General features: G+C 38.5%; 1 protein-coding gene across 1 annotated transcript in view; it reads right to left on the reverse strand.

Annotated features, from left to right (window-relative positions):
* Positions 1-228: 228 nt before the first annotated feature.
* The window catches only part of ABCC4 (ATP binding cassette subfamily C member 4), a 191,347-nt gene continuing 176,938 nt past the window's right edge, over positions 229-14,637 (reverse strand). The window contains exons 30-31 of the mRNA XM_042460587.1: positions 9,291-9,425; positions 229-5,204 (exon numbers count right to left, since the gene is read on the reverse strand). Of these exons, the coding sequence (XP_042316521.1) occupies positions 5,100-5,204; positions 9,291-9,425 (240 nt within the window). The 3' untranslated portion in view covers positions 229-5,099. The remainder of the gene's footprint in view (positions 5,205-9,290; positions 9,426-14,637) is intronic.

The following is a 14,637-nucleotide window of genomic DNA, read 5'->3' on the forward strand; positions in this document are numbered from 1 at the left end:
TACCTCCCAGTAATCAGAATCAGATAAAGTAAAAAAAAAATTATAAGCTGCACAATGAAGATGAGACAATAGATTTTAAGCTGATTATCAGTGTGATTCCCTGGATATTCAGAGAACTGAACATTTTGTACACATGCAGAGACATCAAGAGCATTACCTGTAAAATCTCCAGGCACTAGTAGAATAAAATACTGTGCGACACACTTGAAAAACTTTTTATTAGTCCACTTTATTGTTTGGCAGATTTTGCAGTGTAACAAGTCTTGCGACTAAAATAGTCAATTAAAAATATACCTTTTATTATAAAAACAAAAAGACACTAAAATAGACTCATATTAGAAATACACATAAAAAGGACAAAGTTGCCTTACAAAACTGAAGTGTATGCCAGAAATAAAAAATAGACATCTCCCAAGCCCATTGTTTTTATTTAACATAAATAAGTCATTTTAGAGATGGAACAAAAATATAGATACGGAGTACATCAAATAGTAGGACTGGAAAGAAAATCTGATGCAATGGAAGGCCTCTAGATCTTTCTTTAATAATTGTAAGCAAGCCCTTCAGTTTTCAACTCTGTTGTTTTAGCTACTCAAGTTTAATAAATTGTTCCTTTCTGTAGCCAGGAAACAAATCAAGACTTAATCAACTTCAATTACACAATAAATTAATTGACTTGGTAAAAAACACAGACCCTTCCTAGCATTTCCATTTCATATGCTCAGAGAATCAACTGTGTTTGTTTTGCTACACAAACCTTCCGCGGGGGTCTCCCCCCCCCAGAGGCAATGTTTTGTAGATTATTACTATTGGTTATTACAAACTCGGAAGCAAGATTTGAGAACAATTCCTGCTGCTTTATCCTAAGGACACACAAACATGTCCATTTGGAGTTTTAAGTTTCCATAAATCTTTAGTAGACTATAAAGGCAACTGGTGACAAAAAATAAAGCTATATGCTTTTTCAGTTGTGTAGAGATTGCTACTTCCATATCAAATTTCTATGTAATTTGTTTAACAAGGGTTGTGGTGACAGTGGTATCAACATCCCTTGGGAATCTGTTAGTTTCAAAGACATAGTTAGGTCTACTCTCAGCTTTAAAGGGCTAAACTAAATCATTTTGGAAAGGGATGTGTGAGGAGATACAAAAAGCAGTAAGTTCAATATGTTTGCATGTTTGAAAAGATAAATCATGGTAGTCTTCCTTACAGATTTGAAATTTAACTTAGAAGGCAAATCAGCTTCCATTTTTTAAAACCCACTCTCTCAAAATGCAACTAAATCGTTTGTGACCTTATTAGACAACTTCTCAATGTTCTGAAAATAAAAATAGAACAATTTAAAGCAATTATTGCTTAAATACATTGACCTGGACCCAAGCCTTGCTTGCAGAAACAAAACCATTTCTATTAATGCATAATTGTGTAATGTGTGGTTTTCCTGTCAGATTCAATGCTTTGTATTGCCCATCCCGAAACTACAGAGGACCCCCAAAAGTGATGAGTATGACATTCAGGGTGTGTGCTGTGTATCAACAATTACACCTCCCAAGCAAGGGTTTAGATCTGTGTCATGCCTTCCACACTCTTTACAGAATGTAAAGCTATTATTTAATGGAGCTGAGAAAGATTCATAGCTCATTTGTTGGTAGTCTCCAACTCTGTTTTTCATTTCGGTATCTATTACACTGACATCAGGCTGCATGAAGGCAAGATTATCTTGTCAAAACACGTTAAAACAGCACATACAGCATTCTCACAAATACCTAGCATTTTTGTTAACATTCGAAAAGCTACAATATCAAATTGATTCAAGTAAGTAAAATATGCTACTTTTATGACCTGATACAGCAAGATCCGTCTCGGTCTCTCGACAGAAGGAAGAAACCAGAGTTTCTTGCTCCGGCTCTGTGAGGTGGCAACCTCACCCTCAAATCAATTTAGGGAGAAATAATTTATGCTAAACACCACTGAACCAATATATGCATAGCTTCTTAGTACAGAAGACTATTTTGTACCATCAAAACTATGCAAATAGAATCAGAGAATCTTAGTTTTGGAAGGGGTCACAAAGGCCAACTAGTCCAAGCCCTTGCTCTGCAGGAATACACAGCTATAGCACTCTTGAAAGATGCCCATCCAGCCTCAACATTTTATTTCTAAAACCAGTTGTATGTCTAATGGATAGGCCAGTTATAAATCTGCCATACAGCTTATGGAACACCTGAGGTTTTAACTATTACAGACCAAGGCTTTAAACCACCAGGTATATATTACTTTCGAAGTTGCTTATTTCAAAAGTTACAGCCTCTTGATTATAGGCCAAAATCTGTGAAGAGATAAATGTAGTCTTTAAGAGCCCCCCATCATTCAACAATGGTCATCACGAGAAATGAGGCTTTAGCTGGATTTCTCTCATATACAGGTTTATAGCAAAGAACAAATCTTCTATGTGTCTCAACAAGGCATCTGCGTTTAAAAATGGTTTTGTGATTCTAGCACTCCTTGGTCATTTTTACTTGAACATTCAGAAAGCATATCTTTTAAAGAGGTAGTAACAGGAAAAGCATTTGGTGGCATGTTCACAACCAGTAATTCAAAATTGACTTGACCTTTTCCCAAGCCGAGGTGTTGATCCTGAGAAAGTTCATCTGGAAGGGATACTGTATCACACACACACAAAACAGGGTGAGGAGTGTATCTGCAAAACTGCTTGGCATCAGAAAGATTACCCTGACCCTTAAATCAGAGGTGGAGAATTGCCAAGGTTTGGGGTGTCATAATGGCAGGAACCTAGTCCTAGAGGGTCATAACTCCAGAGTGTTCAGATTTTTCTCCCAGTTTTAAAAACTCAAAATAACCCAATCCGGTGGCAATTTTACTTTGTTTATCCCCCACCTCACTCTAGTGCCCAGAGAGGCCTTTATTTAACAAGGAAGCAAATTAGAATTCAGATTATGGCATTATTGTTAAATAAAGGCTTCTCCTGAGCAGAGGCTGTTTGTAATTCCCAAAAAATAACTTGCTTGAAAAAATGAGGAGGGAACCCTGGGGTGGTTTTTAAAATACAGATTGAATCTCCTTTATCTGAAAAGTCTGGAAACAGAGGTTTTGGGGATTTCAGATTTATTTTATTTGGATTTTGGAATACCTGTATTTTCATATACATACTTAATGAGATATCTTGAAGATGGGACCCAGTCTAAACACAAAATTCATTTATGTTTCATATATACCTTATACAATTTCCAGAAGGTAATTTTATATAATATTTTTATTTTGTGCATGAAATAAATTTTGTGTGCACTGAGCTATCAGAAAGCTAAGGTGTCACTATCCTAGCCACCCATGAAGTAAGTTTTAGTTTTTGGAATATTTCAGATTTTGGAATTCCAGATAAGGGAGACTCAACCTGTACTTAATGGTGGCATCTTGTTACTGACATATGTAGTAGCTTTATGGCTGTGTAAGTGTTGTTGTTTTGGTCACTCCATCTTAGTCAAAGTCCAAAGCCCCTCCTCGGCTCTCCATTGGAATGTGACAGCCTTGCCTCACACAGCTATTCCCCTGCTTGTGAAAAGCAGAGCAAATCCCATGGCAAGATGTAGACCCATGACACCATTCATTGAGTCCGCCAGAAAACCAATGGATCTTGGTGGAAGATATCCTTGGTCTTTTGTTGTAGCAGATTCCTACATGTCAAACTTTTACATTATGCTCAACAATGTAGGATTTTGGCCACAGTCTGTTGGGATTTACTCCCCTGAAAGTACTATGTTGGCAGCCAATGGCGCTAAACTTCATCCCCTTTATATGTAGTAGTATATTACTGTATATATGAGCCTGAAGTACAATTGTTTGTGGCAAGTGTCCATCTCATTATTTTACTTCTTACCAAAATCAAGATAAAAAGGGCATGCTTTAAAAGTTATCTCCAGAAAAGTAACATTGCTCATTTCTTGAAAGAAAACTTTTGTAGAGGCATTTTAAAAGATTTGTATGAACATTACACAGATACAGTTTAGAAGTTATAAATATACATTCTTTTCATAAAGTAACATTCATTCATCTTAGATTTGTTTTTAAATGCAAAATTAGAAAAAATACATTCTTTATTTTCCACCTGAGAAGATGCATTACAAAAGTGAAGGTCAGAAGTGTCTGGTACCATTGGCTTAAATATACTAACAGGCATAGTGTGAAAACATTGCTTTCCAAACAGTACTCTTCTAGCTGGAAGTAACTATTCCAAGCTCTGCCAATAGGTCCACAACAGTCAAATGGACTGATATTTTAATGTGACTACACCACTTTGACTACACCACTTTGGACTTATGTCTCCCAAGTGCTAGAAACAGAGGCACAAAAGCAGAGCAGCCAGCCACCAGTGTGGCTGGTGGGATACATTTCATGTGAAGTGTGGCAAGGCACATAGACAAGGTGTCCCTCACAGCTTAGGCTTCTGGATCAGGTTTAAGCCAAACATGGAAATGTTACTTTTCCACCAGTCATGCTAGCTGAGGGATACTGGGAGATGTAGGCCAAAATATAATACTGTGGGCTTGAGGCATCAGAGCAATGCCATGACAGTTAGAGTGAGGCCACTGGTCAACCTCTGGCCAAAGGTGATATTGACAGAGCAGCAGGACTTATCAGCACCAGTTCCATTTCTCTGTTCCTGCTGCACTGTATTAAGAGCAATGAACCTCTGATCCATTTAATGACCCAGGAGCAACAATTAGGAATAGAAGCTTACAGTTCAGCTTTTCTCTGTCAAGGCATTTTTAAAACAAGAGAGGAAGTCATGGTCACCCATGCCTCCCTTGCCTAACAGTTTTAGAACATGTGCTGTAGTGTGGGGAAAATCTTTATTTACTAATCCCCCATCATCAACCATTTAAACAAACTTAGTTCAAAATATTCTGCATTTCTTTTAAAAAAATATTGAATGACCAACATGAATGGGGCATGATCCCCCCATTATAACAAGTAGTTATTCAGTGCAAAAACAGCATTTTCCATTAAGAGCAACATTTGGTTTGCATTGCATTAGTATTACATACTCCTTAAAAAAAACCTGAAACCATAATCGCATGGGATCATACTGCAGTCTCAAAAATAATTAATCCTTGAGAATCATCTACTGATCTGGTGACTGCTTGACCACTTGGCATAACTTCAGGATAATTCTTCTTGAAATAAGCCTAGGGAAGGAAAACGTTCTGTGTTAGTTTGATTAGGAAGCTTGCTGTAATGTAAGGATATACATAACTGTAGGACAAGCACATATTTCAATTTTAATACTTTTCTTTTAATAATAATAATAATAATAATAATAATAATATAGTGAAATTATCTTTATCTCTCCTAGTAAACTGCAACAAAACCGTGGTATATCAACATATGTGTCTGCCATCCCACTCAAAGTGCTAATAATTCAGATCAGCTGATAACTTTATCGTTTGACATTAAATTGATAAATAAAATCCTTTTAACTGGCTCAGAAGAGATAAATTAAAAACAGGGCGACAAAGCAGCGTCAAAATCTAGTGTCTGCACAAGGGCTTTTCATTTTCACACATAAAAATAAGCACAATGGATTTGGATGTTAATATCAAGGTTGTAATCCCTACATTTTACAAACTGTGATTGACAACCATTGAAACTTCAGGATGTACGTATGAAATATCCCAGCGTTTAATTTGCGCCGTGGAGGAGTCATAGAGCCTTATAGAAATGTGATCTGAGGATAGGGTGCCACAATAATGAAAGGGAAAGGGAAAGCAGTAACAATGGCTCCACCAAGCAACTTCTCTAAAATGTAAGATGATACCAAATAATAGGACAGTTCTTTGCCGAGCCTTTGAGTTCTTGAATTCTACCAATTTCTAGCTGAACTGCCAGAGATACAGGTTTCCTGATAAATGTATAATCAGAACATAAAGGAAATGAAATGCTGTCAAGTTTTACTGTTCCACAATCATCAGTTTTTAGTAGCTGTATCATATCTCTGTTCCTTGACAGATGCGTGTAACAAAATGAAATAATGTCAAGACTTGTGTGCTCTTATCGGAAAATGTGTTTGGGTGAAAAAGGACTTCAAAATGTATTTTTCCTCCAAAGAAGAATGTGAAAAGTTTTGTTTGAGCCTTTAAAACACACACAGAAAATACACTATCTTCCCTATGGCAGACGTGTGTCATGAGTTAGGCCGAATATTCATGCTGCACTGAAAATAAGAGCATGAAACCCATTCTTTGGTCATTTATGTTATTTTGCAATGCTCCTAGCAAAATTATTAATAAACTGTCCTTCTCATATACAGATAAGCATCACATTTCAAAGCAACCACTCTTCTGTTCCACATATGTAATATGCTCAGAGACCTTCCTTTTCTAGGAAGCAACGAACAAAGCTGCTTTTAAACACTCCTTGGTTTCAAAGAGGCTTGCCAACTTTTCTTCCAGGACTTGTATTCCTAAAAGAGCTGTGTCTAGGAAGAAATTCAGCAGGACAGAGTTTTGTTAACACCTCAACTCCACGCAATGGTTTACTGTGCTGAATTGGTCCTAGCCATACTGTCTTTCAGGCTCAAGAGACCCTTGCAGAAAAATAGTTTGAAACTTCAGTTTCACAAATATGAATTGGGATTCATTCTGTGCACATAGAATCATAAAGTTGGAAGGGACCTCAAGGGCCACGGAGTGCATGCTGGATATACAGCTGAAGACTCCCCAGCAGGTAGCTGTCCAGCTTCTTTTTAAAGATGCCTGACAGCACCCTCTACTTTGTCTACTGCACACCACTTCTGACCTTTTTGAATGCCTGGGTGGGAAAATGGTGGCAATTCCTCTCAAAGGAGCACCGAGAGGTATCAGGTTTTGAAGGATACAGATAAGGCATCTGTGTGTGATTGTCAGCTTTTCTTGATTTAAATCAAGCAGTTATCAAAATTAAAGGCTGTAATCACTGCTAACATAAACACCATTTACTTTGCTTTGCCTTTACATCCTTTTGGACATGTGCATGTTTTCTTAGCCCACCATGCCTGGTTGCCTCCCCCACACATCACACAACCGTAGCTCCCTCCCATCCATCCAGTCTTTAGGATGAGCTCAAATAACTATGCCTGCTGGACTTTTGCAGTTTCTTTAGTATTGTTTTCTTTACTTAGTTCTTTACATCCTTTGTTACATGCCACTAAGTTTTACCTCCGACTTATCCATGGGTCATAGCAAAAGCCATAATTTTGACCCTCAAACTTGCCCTCAACTTGAGATCAACTTATAGTAGAATATATATGGTTTGGCAGAATCAGCCACAAATAGGACATCTTCACTTCTGATGTAGTCCTAATCTTTGAATAATAATAATAAATGCTTAAGCCAGACTTCTTTCCAGATGGTTGCAACAGGCCCCCCAATTATAGCTATTCCACAACTTCTCCAGAAGAATTATTTTATTGTTTAATTACTCTCAAATTATTCAGACTCTCTCCTGCTTAGATACCATCCCTTCTTCTTATATGAAAGAGAAGATCATTGTTTAAAAAGTGGTACAAGTCTTTGGTATCATAGACACCTTCCATCAAAGACTTCTTTTCTCCCATGCAATTTGCTCTCCATTAGTCTTAAGTGTAGTTTAAAGCTAACCACTTTTTTCTACTTGCCAGTATTTGAAACTAGGGGTTGAAGGGATTGTAAATAGTTCACAGTAAGATTGGGTTAACATTAAGGTCAATGCTGACATATGCTTTAAGCATGGATCATTGTGTTTGTGGGGTGGTAGAAGATTTGTGCATGAAAACAGAGGGAAATCATAAAGGGGGAAGCATGCAACATTTGCTAACTAAGTTTAAAAAAATTAGAAGCATCATATTCACATTAACTCCATACTTTTATATTTGCTGCAACTCCTTATAAGCCTCACCTCATGGCCCAGCCCTTAACACTTCCAGCTATTCCCCAACAATGCTGGCTAATGTATACCTTGCTTGCTGTGAAGATTCACTCTGTGTCACCTGGGACTTCCACTCACCTACTGCTGCCCCATCCAACCATCCCCGGTGCCTAGGCATCTGCTTCCCCATCCAACCATCCCCGGTGCCTAGGCATCCTCCTCCTCCTCCTGCTCCTAACAGAGGAAAAGGTAGTTGCCTGGAGAGCCAAACTCAATACGGACCTTGAGGCGGGCAGGGAAGCTTGCCATAAGCAAGTACAGCAGATGGAGCTCCATCTGAGTGGGTGGTTTGCTCTCCACCCAGTACTGGGCTTCGCTGATCTGTAAGATGGTGTTGTCCTGCCAGGCCTCCACACTGGGCACAACTTTAGCCACAACCTGTCCATCTTGGGAATAGAGGCACATGGCAGGTGGTAGTGGCGCTTACCTGCCCCATGTTGTCAATCTTGGTCTGAGCCTTCTTTCTCTTCTTGGCCACCTTGGTGTGGCCTTTGTCGACATTGATGGTTATGCAGCAAGCACCTGGACCAGAGTCTCTGCCTGGTCATGCTGCATGTGTTGGGTGCTACCTTCACCCAGCACAAACAATACTCTGAACTCCATAGCAGAAGAAGAGACATGGCCTCCACAGCTCCTGCCTGGTCTAGCTCTGTCACTCAGGCTGGAAAAAGCTCATGAGGCTTTCAGAGAGACTAAGAATGCGTAAGGCAGTCATGGAGGTGGTGACAATAATCCATGAATAATCAAATCTGTGAATTTCAACCTGCAAATGTGGAGGGCTGACTATTTTCCCAGCTTACATCCCATATGCATAAAATGCAGATTTGTTAGTCAAAACAAAAGTTTAGAAAAGTTATTTTTGGGACAAATTCTCCACCCAGTATACTGAGTTGTTCTGGAAGCTGTTGTCTAAAAAAATATTTTTTTCCAAACAAGACTCTATGAAGAATACAGTAAAACTTGGCTGTTACTGTGCTTGCAGTATGATAGGTAATGGCAAGCAGAAGCACATGCCAAATCAAGACATGTTCAGGACCATACCGTGTATTATCCTCGCCACATGTATAGAAAACCCCAATCTTAAGCATAGCTGTTTTCTGCAATGGCAGCATGTCATTTTGAGCTCTGGGTATATATTATTCTAAATCCCAGTAATAAAGTATTGAAAAACAGGGGTTTATAATTGAAAAGCTATAAAAACTTTAACTATAGTGGAGTGGATGGGTTTTTCTGAAGTCCTGAATATGCAACTTGTGAAAAGTAAATCACTGAGACAAACTTAATTACATTTTGTAGGGGCAGGTGCAAGTGGTGATGGGGAACTGCCTTACCTGTTTTGCTGTTTCTATTATGGAGTCAGCTTCAGCTTTACCCAATTGTTGAACCATCTTGTAAAACAGGCTTTCCTTTTCTTGTAACAAAATGTACGGCTCATCATATTCTTTCAGCCGTCCTGAATCCAAAACCTGATGAGTCAGCAGAAACCAGCTGTTTAGTCACCAATGAAAACTGGCAGCAGCAGCAACAAGAATGACAACGACGACAACAACCTCACTTGCTACAATTTCCTAGGTTCACATTCACATGGTTTTTACTGGCTGAGAGCTAGATACCTGAGACACAATTGTCCCAGTTGTTTAACAGACACAGCTATAAAGTAGTTTTGTCATTCCTCCAAAAATGGTTGTTGAAAACGAACACTTGGGAGGAAACTTGGGATAGATGTGTGGGTGAAATGACTTTGTGACAAATTCCTCCGGTCATTTTAGCAAAATTTTGTTACATCGTATGTAAAATATGCTTCCAATTAGTTGGTGAAAACTGATATGTGTATAACATGACCTTGAATTTGTATCTGAAATTGTTTTTAACAATTATTAATAATTATATTTTGCAATTATTATTTTATCAAGTTATTTTGTATACTGGTCAACGACCGAATAAATCTTACTACTATTGCATACGGTCATTCAGTTAGACAGGAAAATCTAAGCTTTATGTTCCACAAGATAAATTCCTATATATCTCTTACTCTGTATAGTTTATCCAGTTTTTAGAACCAGAAGCTGATCTGAGAAAAGCCTTCAGGGTCTATTAATAAGGAAGAGAATGTCTTGGTGCTTGTACTGAGTGCAGATTCAGCAGGAACATGGCCATAATTATCTCAGGTCAAAAGCTGTGACATCTAATGCACCACCTAGAATAGTAAATATCTTGGATCACACCTGTATCTGGGGGCATGCATGTTCAAAAGAAAATGCTCTCTACATATATATCAGACAAGCCTAATTTCACTCCATCAGCAGGGATGTAAGAATCCTGACAACAAAGGAGGAAACATTCTTTAAACAGTCACAGGGAAGATTAGAATGACTTTCTGAAAGATTTTATTTGTGGGAATAAGGCACAAACATTAAAATTAATGCTGACGCACAAAAGATAAAGCCAAATCCTCAGGAAAGCTGAACACAGGACTCAAAGGGCTCAAAGGGGCAGTGTGATGCCGCCCCTTTAGGACAGTCTGTTTAGGCCCTCAGTGTGCCTTTCAGGTATTTTATTTTTATTTTCACTTTTTAACACAGTTAAAGTTACAGAATAAAAAAAAAGAATTAGAAATAGAAAAAATAAATTAAATCAGACTGCTTGGAAATAGTAGAGGGGACTGGGAGACACGAGAGGACTTTGACAGCATGTGACTGCCAATATTACAACTGTCATAGCAGCAATATTTTGCACATGACAATTAATGGGACTACCATAGGATTGGTAGCTTATTGACAGGTCTCCTGTGTCAATTAAAAGGAATGCCCTAGTCACACATGGCAGACACAGCAACCATGGGTCAGAGGTGAAGTTATGTGATAGGTATTGCTACTGGTGTTATTTTAGAACTATAATTGTGGTTTAAAAGCTGTGTGTGATGATCTACACTGTCACTGATAGGGATTTTAAACTTTTTTTTAACTCTATTGTATAGAATAGTTAGGAACATTCTATACAACCAATCTGTAAATCTGCACTGAATGCAAATTTATGCCACTCTCCATTTTTTGGTGGTTGTCTGAGTATCTGTACCCACCTTATCCTTGCCCCATCTTTTATTCATGTTATCCAAGAAATTAGTTTTTTCTTCCTGATGGAAGTTCAGTTTGCTGTGGATTCTTCATGATATACACATTTATGCACTAATTATTTATCTAATGAGCATATTCTAGTATATTATTTCTCCTTTAACTAAAATGTGTTGGGAAAGATTTTTCCATTGTATGTAATTCTAGCCACATTTTAAAAGTATAGACATGACCATGTGTATATTATATGAAACACAGTCAAGACCTACAAAAGTGCACATTTCTGGGGCAAGATACAGTCTGCCTTGCAGCAAGGCTTGGAAAATATGCAATGAATACTTCTGACTGATAATCACAACTGCACTGAGATTCTTTGCCTTCCCCACAATCAGAAACCTCACATTCACAAATGGAATACAACAGGGATTTCTCCTGTTCCTAAGTACACAGGCTTGTCCTGGTAAATGGGTTGATCCAGAATTACATTCAGCTTTGGATCAGGCATATGCAGTCATGTTTACCACACATTCATCTCCTCCACCAGGTCCTTGGCTTGCTTTCATTTGCCCACCACCGTTTTTACAACACATCACCTTTAGTCACTGCTGCTGTTCAGGAGATCAGAAGCGAGTATGCAAGAGAGGAAGACAATAACACTGAAGTCACAGGACCAGGGGGGAAAAAAAGAGTTTTAGTAATAATAGGGCGAGAAACTCTTTGTGAGCTTTGCTACCAGGCCATGGCTCCATCCTCCACATACCCAGTTCCAAAAGTGAGATAACCAAACTGAGATAACCAGACTCAGAGGATGAAGTTTGCAATGTGTCTCAAGAAATAGGAAAGCAGTTAAAGAAGCTAAAGATGTTCCAGGCAAATGTATTACTGCTTTGCTAGTCCTTATCACACAAAGAGAAGAAGAAAATAGGCATCATGAAGTTTCTTACAAATCCGAGAAAGGTGTAGTGGGAATGTTAAAGGAAGAAGTGGTTTCAAGGCTACCTGGAACATTTAAAAATATCTGAGGGTATTAGTAGAAAAGTAAAAAGAATGGAAAACAACCAGGATCCTTTCAAATGCCTATGCACCCTGAGCAACTAGAATTCTTAAGGATGCATGGACTCAGGTATGTACAAAGAAAAACAGAGACACACTCTAGCTTGGACATTATCACAAGTGGGAAAAAGGCAGAAGGAAAAGGTAAAATCCAGAGATTGTTGTGCGATTGTGGGGAAAATTTTCAGATGAAGTCGTGCAAAATCTGGACTTCTCCGAAGAAGAACCAGCAACTGAAGAGGAACAAACCATTCATGGGATAGCCTTGTCAATACTGCGATTGAAGCACAATTGCGAGTGTGTGAAAGGCAATCGTGCTTCATTCACAGTATTGACAAGGCTATTCACAGGCATTCATATTCTTGTTCTGCCTTTCACACACTTGCAATCACGCTACAGTCACAGTATTGACAAGGCTATTCACAGGCATTTTGAAAGGCCAGGGCTTAACTTTAAATGGCTACAGGACCGGGTGGGATTTACAAGCAGCTACAGCCAGCAACCAGGTATATTTACAGTTTAAATGGCTAGAGGACAGGTTGGGGAATTTTTTTTGTATTTACAAGCAGCTGCAGGAGCAGCCAGGCTATTTAAAATTTAGGTTCCTTCGCACCGACCAGCCCGCGAAATGTAAAATGGAAACGGCGCATGTGCAAAATGATCATTTCCTATGTTACATCGATTCAATCACTGATATGTCCAGAAAGCAAATGTGCAATTCTAGGGCTTTCGACTTGCATTTTCATGTGAAAGTGTGAAAATATAAAGCACTATAGCACTATTGTTTCTTTTTCTTTTCATTACCGTAATTGCTGCTGCACTGTAGTTTTGTGAGACATTTAGCATTCACTGTCAGAGAGCTCTGGTGCCACAATAAACTACAATTCCCAGGATTCTCTAGCAATGAGCCAGGGCAGTTAAAGCAGGATTATTTCTGCAATGTGTTTTAGCCCATAGTCTCCACTTCTTCAGGTTTTACTCACTACTAAATACATTTAGAATCAGAGACTGAGTCTATCATTTAGCTCAAATCTCAGCTATTGTACAACATAAATATTTTCCCTAACACTAGCATTAGTCATCTTAACATGCATTTTAATTTCTCATCTCTTATTCATACATACAGTGGCGGATTACAAGTGTTAAATTCATTTCACTTTATTTACTACAGTATAGTTAAACCTAAGTGTAGCACTTTTCTTAAGAGTTTAAGGATAATTGAATCTTTCATATCCACAGTATCAGCACAATCACAACGTCCTATAATTTGACTTTCTAGTTTAGATGCCTTGAATGTATAATTCCAAATGAAGTATAGCCTTCTATTGTGTAACCACTCCTCTTTAAATGAACAGAGGAAATATCCAGTCTATAAATATAGACTTTGTCTTCTTCTGAGAAGAATATGAAGCCAGACTTTTTTGCATTGCACAAAATGAACCATAACATAGTCCCAGTTTGTGCTGACTGGTGCCTACTGTGGCTCATGGGATGGAGGGCAAAGTCAGGAAGCCATCTTATATTATGTCAGAACTATCTAGCTGTGTACTGGTTTCAGATGGGAGGTTTTTTTTTTCCTTTTACTATTTGAACCCAGAACCATGAGCACACAAAGCATGTGCACCAGCACTGATCTGCTGTCATTCTGTTGTTGTGTACCTTCAAGTTATTTCCAACTTGGCAATATTTGTTCAGAGAGGGTTTGCCTTGGTCTCTGAGGCTGAGAGAGTGTGACTTTCCCAGTCAGTTTCCATGGCCAAGCAGGGATTTGAATTGCTTGGTCTCCAGAATGGTAATCCAATGGTCATATCACTACACCACAATGGTTCTCTTCCCCCTCCCCCTTCAAAATACATAAAACGAAAGCAATCTTACAGTTTCAGAAACTTGACTTACAAAGATACCAAAATAAATAACACACTTGGGAACTGGTGTTTCATATAAAATTCATTATATAAATGCAGAAGTGTTTTTGTCTTGTTTTTGGTTTACTAAACCCTGAACTGATCCAATTCTTGAGTGATTAATAAACTAAAAAATTCAGACATCTTCTATGTTTGCCACAATGCTACAGCTGAGATTTAAACTGAGCCAGATAATGCAAGCAGTACAACACAGTCCTTTGATCATGTGTCATGCCATGCCAGCAATTTAAGATAGTCAGCTCTTGAAATTAAAGGTTTACTAAGTCCTGAATAACCTCAAATCCTCCCTACTGATGGGAACTGCATCTGGATGAAATTATTATTACATTTGCCCATACACAGATGGCTACCCATGGAAGTTTGGTTTGTCCACATTGGGTGGTGAAGTGAGGAGAATCCTTGGTGAAAATAAAATGACAAGTCAGTGTCCCCTACCCTAGTCTCCATGCAGAATCCTCCTGAGCTACCAATTGAATCTCACTTCAGTACTGGTTATGGGACAGCATTCTTCATCTCACCTGAAGGCAATAGGCCAGTTTAGGGAACTGAGACAGACTGCATGGCACAGATGGTTGGACCCTCCAAAAGAGAGGAGCAGCATAAGGGCTTAGGGGAAACACCCAGCATCT

The sequence above is a fragment of the Sceloporus undulatus genome, chromosome 3 (assembly GCF_019175285.1).
Source record: "Sceloporus undulatus isolate JIND9_A2432 ecotype Alabama chromosome 3, SceUnd_v1.1, whole genome shotgun sequence".
Lineage (NCBI taxonomy): Eukaryota > Metazoa > Chordata > Lepidosauria > Squamata > Phrynosomatidae > Sceloporus > Sceloporus undulatus.